Source organism: Gavialis gangeticus, unplaced genomic scaffold (assembly GCF_001723915.1).
Source record: "Gavialis gangeticus isolate Ggan-Ray unplaced genomic scaffold, GavGan_comp1, whole genome shotgun sequence".
In the NCBI taxonomy this organism is placed as follows: domain Eukaryota; kingdom Metazoa; phylum Chordata; order Crocodylia; family Gavialidae; genus Gavialis; species Gavialis gangeticus.
The window spans coordinates 5,864,763-5,871,902 of NW_017729001.1; the positions used below are offsets into that span (position 1 = coordinate 5,864,763).

General features: G+C 51.7%; 1 protein-coding gene across 1 annotated transcript; it reads right to left on the reverse strand.

The window, feature by feature from the left end:
* Positions 1-546: 546 nt before the first annotated feature.
* RNF215 (ring finger protein 215) lies at positions 547-7,127 on the reverse strand. Its single transcript, XM_019506756.1, has 9 exons — positions 6,968-7,127; positions 6,527-6,598; positions 6,342-6,427; positions 5,028-5,085; positions 4,150-4,254; positions 3,177-3,293; positions 2,953-3,090; positions 2,341-2,443; positions 547-1,779 (listed from the first exon to the last, which is right to left on the reverse strand). Exons 2-9 carry the CDS (start codon positions 6,596-6,598, stop codon positions 1,757-1,759), a joined length of 702 nt encoding a protein of 233 aa, XP_019362301.1. The 5' UTR covers positions 6,968-7,127; the 3' UTR covers positions 547-1,756.
* Between the last annotated feature and the right edge of the window lie 13 nt (positions 7,128-7,140).

Genomic DNA, 7,140 nt, shown 5'->3' on the forward strand with positions numbered 1-7,140 from the left:
TAGGTACAGCAGGATATCCAGGTGGTCTGGGCTGCTATTCACAGAAGAAATGAAGGGTTTCATGCCAGGGTTTGATCAGTAGGACATGGAAAAAGGTGATCCAATCATATGCCTGGAAAGTAGGAACTCTCACAGCAGCTTGGCCACAAGCATCCTTCAGCAAATCACTGGGGTATGTTGTGTGTGTGTGACCTGGAGAGCAAAGCAACCCTTCCCCAGTGAATAAAGATCAGCCTCTGGGATGCACTGTGCACCAAGAAGTCTGTTCCTAGCCCCTGCACTTTTCACCAGGGAAGTTACCCAGGGGCACCTTAAGCTAATAGCAAGAGTAAGAGCAAGGTTTGGTATACCCTAAACTTCTATTTGGCTTCTCTCTTTTGGGCAAGAGCATCTCCAGGTGGCTTCTGGAGGTAGCTTGGGCTGCTAGCAGAGAAAAGGGCTCACCAGCCAGATGAAAGGTACACTGAACTCAAGCAGGAATGGTGGCAACTGTTTCAGCACATCAGACACTAGTTCATTCCATAAAATGAACCAGAGTAACACAGCAGATTTCTCCTTGCTCTGTATTTAATATTACAGGTGGCTTTACAGACATGTGGGGGATCAAGCCAGCAGCCCCTGGCTGCTGAACCAGGCCAGGAGCCATCCAGGGCTCACAGCAAATACCTGGACTCTTGTTTATTGTTCATTCTCTACAGTTAACTCACGCCACTCTCTCTAATAAGTTAGTATAAATAAAAGCAAGCATTCATGAATCTGTAAATCCCCACAGCTGACAGACTGCTCCCCCAGCTGGCCACTTTGAACAAAGGCAGCAAGAAGGAAAGCATATTGAAACCAAGGGCAGTATGACAGCAGTAGCACCAGCTTCCCCCTCCCTTTTCCCTGTCAGCAGAGATTTCGCATTCACTGTACTGCCAGGGACAAAAGAAACGGGCCAATGCTGCCTGTCATTATGCCCATGCCATCCTGCCAAACTGGATGGGGTGGCACCGGAGCACTCAAGCTGAGCCAGGCCCTTGGGCTGGGGCAGTCTGACGACAGGGGTCTGTAGCAGCAGCCATGGGAATATAGAAAATAGAGATTTATAAAAAGAATAGTAGGCTCTCCCGAGCAATAGGGGTGGAAGTGGCCTGTGACCAAGGGCTCAGCCAGCTACAGGGCCAGGCCCCTCCCACCACACCTGGGTTTCCCATTAACCCCTTAAGACTTTGCCTAAGCAGCTCCCAAACATCATCCATAGTCCACCAAGGGTTCTCAGATGCCCATTTAGCTTATTTTTCTTGTGCCCACTACCCCCAGGGTCTCTCCAAACCTCCACTAACACAGACATTTCAGGGTGCACCCTGGTAAGCTCCTTCATCCCACCCTCTGCTGAGCTCATCCCTGTGCAGGGATAGGGCTGCCCACATTCACTCTAGGGGGCTCTGAATCCATTTGCATCCCCTTCAATGCCTCTTGCCCTAAGGTTCCAGATATCTACTGTGTGCAGCCTGACTATAGACACAGTGGACTTGACTGTGCCAAGCACACCATGGGGCAATGGACACTGCTGACACTTCCCCAAACCCACATTATCTCCATACCTCTTTCCCCCCCACCCTCCTATCCCTTCAACATGCTATGTTGGTCCAGCTACTTTCCCCAGTTCTAGTCCCCTCAGCCAGCCCATGAAAAGCAGGTTACAAGATCAACTAACTGCCCCCCATTCCCGGAGTGTAGGTGGATCAGTCCCAGAGTGTGTCTCACTGGCCAGCTAGCTCTCTCCGCAGCAACTTCCTAGAAGGGAAATTGAGAAAGGAGTTGTCATTTGAGGGACTGTAACCCCTTAATTGCAAGGGAGCTCAGAGAAAGGGTTGGAAAGCCATTACAGGATCCTGGACCCAACCACATCTGGGTAACAAATGCCACAGAGGCAGTGTCTGTCTGGTGGTGGTGAATACCTCTCTGACAGAGGCTTCTAAATACCTGCCCCTTCTTCCTGAGCCTTCTATTGGCCTTCCCTTCCCCCCCACCCCCAATCATCTTCTGGACACCCTACTTCAAGTGTACTCAGACCTCTGGGACTGGCAGAAGCTGGGAGACCTGACCTCATATTTAGGCATGAAAGTCTTCATTATTCCAATGAGGAGACTCATTCATTGGATCTGCCACACTTCTGCATGTCACTAGGGGAGGAAGAAGCACAGGAATCAAGAGCAAGGGAGGGGTGATTCCAGCTGTGGCTGTACTGGGAACATACTGGACAGCCACTGCATGGGCCTCAGCCACTGCCCTCCAGCTGCCCCTCACAGGAGCATGCTGTACTAGGTCATGCCCCAAGCCCCGCTGTCTTCTTACCCAGGATGTTATGCTTGCACAAAGGGCATGTCTGCTGCAAGAGAAGCCATGGATCCACACAGTCCCGATGAAACTCATGCGAACACGGCAGCACCCGTAGACACTGGGCAGCAGGGAGACAGGAACACCAGACCAGTATGAGGCTCAGCAGGATGAACCACAGCAAACAACCTAGCATCCCATTTCAGATGCACACTGTGGCAGCAAGCCCAGTGTACTGCCTCCCCATTGCACCAGAAAAGACTGATGGTCCAGCCAGTCTATTTTCCCACCCCAGGCCCTGACCACTGCTACCTGCTCAGAAGGCAGGCAAAATATCCCAAATGTCCTTGCCCTACAGTGACAAGACCATCAAACAAGTGTTTGCACACTTGTGGCAACCTAAGGGCAGAAACCATGGACTACTTCAAGCAGGCAGACCTAGGAGGCTATCAAGCAGAGGAAGAATGTAGTTGTGACTTGTGCACAGTTTTCACTATGGGCTGGGGGCCATCACTGTGACACGAGTGTGGTTTTATTGTCAGCAGTTAACAGGCTTCTAGCAGCCTGGCCCTACCAGAAATTTGGGAAGGCAGTAACCCTCAGGAACTCCTTGTCTCTTCCCAGCTCTACCTGATTCTTGTGGAACTGGTCCAAGCAGACGGCACAACTGTCAATCTCACAGGCCCGACTCCGGAGGTGTTTGCCAGGGTGGTAGCGCCGGGTTTTCAGTGCTGACAGCCTCTGCAGAATGAGCTGCTTGAGGTCCAGCTGCAGAGGAACAGCACAGTCAATTCACAGCTGCCTTTCCCTGCCAGCTTTCTAAGGAGTGGGGAAAAGCAGAGGGAGGTGCCCACCTCAGTGTCCTGGTCTGACTGGTCTTGCCGGGACTGACGCTGGGCCTGCACAATCACCCCAGTACACAAGATGAGGGCAATGAGCAGGATGGTGTTCCACAGCTGTTGAAGGTATTTCTACAGACACAGCACATAGGTGGCAGTAAGGCCGCAGCACTTGGGCAAAGCATCTCTCAGCGTGCTGTCAGACAGATGTGACAGGATCCCTTGTGGTGCTTAGCTATGCTACTCCTTAAATCATCCCTAGAAGGTACCACTGAGCAACAGGCATTCTCCCCATTGTACTTTCTGTGACTGTGGGGTGGAGTCCTGTCTGGGTCAGTGGAGTCCTACCTTGGTCCTTTTGTTTGGTCCTGTCTGTATGACCGAACAAAAAACTAAGTACTGGGCTGGTTCAGGAAGGAGGTTATGTGGAGTCTTTAATACTGCTGAAGACAGGAGATACCATGGTGATGATTTTGGTCCAGGTGGTTTTATTGACCTGACAGGGACGGCCCCCTGCTTGGCCTTGAACGATTCAACGTATTTGAGGGTGGAGACCTGTCCACTGCACTGCAGGCAGGCCCCGTGAGAGTCTATGAAACTCCCATTGGGAGGCTGTCTCGCTACACAATTTATGGTGATGGGGAATTACTCTTGGGCTTTCCCTTTAGTTTGCTCCTTTGGCCTTTGACTAGGGTCAAGCAAGACTAAGGGGCATCTGAACTCCAAGGCCTCTGAGGTTGCACGTTGGATAACTCATGGATTAGGGAGCATTTGAAGCCCCAGGCTGAAGAGTTTGGGAGGTAGAATACTTGCCAGTGGTAGCACCACACAGACTTGAACAATTGAGTTCTGCTCAGTCAACAGAATTCACAGCCGATTTAGCCTGAGACACAAAGTGTCAAAAAAAAAAAAAAGAGCACCCTTGCTCACATGTCCAGCTCCTCACAAGATCTGCATATCAGTACCCTGCCACCCAGCTATGACACACCTGAACCCGTGAGCTGTTCTCTCCCATGCAGATCACTCCTTGCCACTCCCCATACAGCCCACCTCGGGACAGGCCACAGGTTGACCACAATGTGAGAGTCACTCCCTGCAGAGGAGACAAGTGCAATGCCATCCATGAGCCAGCAACAGGGCAGGGTAAGACACCTGCACAAGTGACCGTGATGTACAGCATTGGGGCAAGAGGAGGTTTCAGGGCATGACAACACTTAGAGAGGGGCAATGCAATTTGGCCTGCATGCACAAGGACACTGCACCACAGACCAAAGAGGGGGTACTTCTTCTCTAAATGGCTCTGGCATTATCTCCCCTGGCACCTATCACATCTGCAGGCCCAGAGTAGAGCAGCAAAAGAAGCTGAGTTAAGATGAAGGTTGCCAAATCCATCTATAGTGGCTAACTGATAATCTATAGTTAGTCATAGCAAAGAAAGCAGGGTAATGGAACTAAACTGAGAAAGGTGGAAAAAGGCCTAGCGTGTAAGGGCACTGAACTGAGTTTGGATTCAGTTTCCTGTGGGACTCAGGCAAATCACTTAAACTACACTGTGCCTCAGCTTCCCCATCTGTGTTAGGTGTCTAAAAAAAACAGCGGGTTCTTAGCAATGAGATTGATTCAGCCGTGAAGTCATCTCCCAAGGGCTGTGATCAAAACCCTGCTGGTTGGGATGTTAGACAAAGACTCTACAAGTTACACATTCCATGCATAGGTTCTGCACTCAGAGCACCAACAGATATACCTGCTGCTGCTATGAGGTTCATGAAGCTGGTAAGGGAGGAGATGCCTTAGCAACAAGTGAGTCTGACCTTGCACCCAATGCCCAGGCTGGGGTGTAGTCTGTTCCCTGCTGAGATTACGTACCAGGTTCTCCAGCAGCGCTGTCTGGTATGTGATCTTTGCTGTTGCCCGGAGCCCTCTGCTAGCAAAAGTCAAGAATAGCATTAGTCTCACAGATTCCCTGGGCACAGGCAGAAGAGGCGTGCCAACTAAAGCACACTAAGGGAGCACAACATTCCCAGGAATCTCAACCTACTCCAAGATCCTCCCATTCATTCTATGGCGTTGGTGCTCAGGGAATACCCCATACGCACGTGATATTCATGAGCAATGGGACTGTACAGGGAACAATGGAACACAAGCTACGCATGGTAGAACAGTAGGCCAAGTGCCCAGAAGGTTGTGCAGGGGAGAATGCAGATGGTCAGAGAATGGAGAGTGCTTTGCATAAGGGAGACAGGCAGCTGAGCTAGAACCCAAGCATCTACCAACTCCCTGGGGGATCTCAGAGAAGCCACTGCCACTGTGCCTCAAGTTTCCCCATCTGTAAAATTAAGACAATGCTTGATACCCCCTTCACGGAGGTGCCCAGGGGCTACCCTTGTGTTTAGAAAACACCAAGTATCGCACCCTTGGGTGACAGCCCCAAAGAAGCAGACAAAAGGGCCAATATTGGGTTGAGTGGGTGCCCATGGTGCTCCACTCAGATCCAGCATCACTCAAACAGCAGAGGGCTTTACAGTGGGACATGTTAACAAAACCAGCCATTCACAGTCAGTCTCCTGGAAGAAAATAGAGAAGTTTTTAACAGCTCTACTCAAGTAGCCTTCAGCATCGTGACTGATCTGGCACTGGATCTTCCCAACCCCAGAGTTCTGGGGCCTTATTATCAACCATGATGCAGGAAAGACTGAAGAATTTAATGAATACTCCTTTTCTGTGTTAGAAAAAGGAGAGGACAATGTGCCGGTTTTATATGAAGGTGACAAAGTACTTTCCAGTCTATTAGTAATGGAGAAGGGTGCTAACAGGGAAACAAAAGGAAACTCCAGGAGACTGCAATGACTTCAAGAAGGGTGGATTTTCCATCTCTTGGAGTAATCAAGACTGGATGCCTTTTTGGAATAGTTGCTTTAGACAGACAAACAATCTTGGGCTCAAGAGAGGAAGAAGTAATATGTAATGGTCTGTATTATACAGGGAGTCATCCAAAATTACCAAGGAATACCCTGGCCTTCAACTATGAATAAAACCAGACTTTTGCCACTTCCAGACAGCATCTCCACAGATAGGCAGAGGATTGTAGGGCCAAGAGCAGGACACGCACACACACTTCCAGGCCTGCAAGATGTTTGCACTCTCTAGCTGTCACTCCCCTTTCAGTAAGTACCTGCTTACCGTAACAAAGCCCCAAGGAGCTTGGTGACATTGTCTGAGGACTGGATCACGATCACAGGCTTGGCGAGGACCAGGGACACATCCAGCTGCACAAGGAGCAGAGCAGACACATTAGCAAGGCAGTGGAACCAGCTTCTTCTGAGCCTCTGCAACAAGATGAAGGGAAGCTGGTAAAAAGCATCTACCTCTCGGATAGCATTCTGATTCAGCGCCAGAATGAGCAGGGCCGATGCTCCTAGCACCAGGGCTCGCTTCATCTGTTAGGGGAAGAAACCGGAGAGTTCAGCCTGACAGACAACACACATACGGGGACAAAGACGATGACAGGGGACAGGTCAGCAGCCGGGCAGGCCTCCGAACGGTTCTTCTTCCCGCACAGGAAGATGTCTCCAGTCCCCTTTGCTCTCGGGGTCACAGAGCCAACGTATGCCTGGCTGAAGGGGTCCTGGACCCCAGGCCCCTTCTGGCCTCCCTGAAACCGCCCTCAGGCAGAACAGCAGCTTTTCTTCCGCCCCCCCGGAACCGCCTCAGGTGTGGGGGATGTACCCCAACGCCCCTGCGCAGCACGGGGCTGCCAGTGCCAGACCCGGGACAGCCCGGCCCGCTCCCCGCCCGGGCGCGCCCACCTTGCTGACCACGGCGGCGGTGAAGGACTCCTCCGAGCTGCTCCGCGGCGCTTCCGCCTGCTCCTCTCCCAGCGGCACCACCCCGATCCAGCTGGCCTCCTCCTCCTCCTCCACCGGCTCGGCCTCCGCCACCCCTACCTGGGCACGGGCACCGGCACAGCGGGCGTCACCGC

Excerpts from the sequence above, each read along its gene's own strand:
- RNF215 (XM_019506756.1), bottom strand. The coding sequence starts at position 6,598 with ATGAAGCGAGCCCTGGTGCTAGGAGCATCGGCCCTGCTCATTCTGGCG. Across the intron at positions 4,255-5,027 it reads CAGCGCTGCTGGAGAACCTG|GGAGTGACTCTCACATTGTG; the intron begins GTACGTAATCTC and ends TCTCCTCTGCAG. Across the intron at positions 2,444-2,952 it reads ACCAGTTCCACAAGAATCAG|TGTCTACGGGTGCTGCCGTG; the intron begins GTAGAGCTGGGA and ends CCTGCTGCCCAG.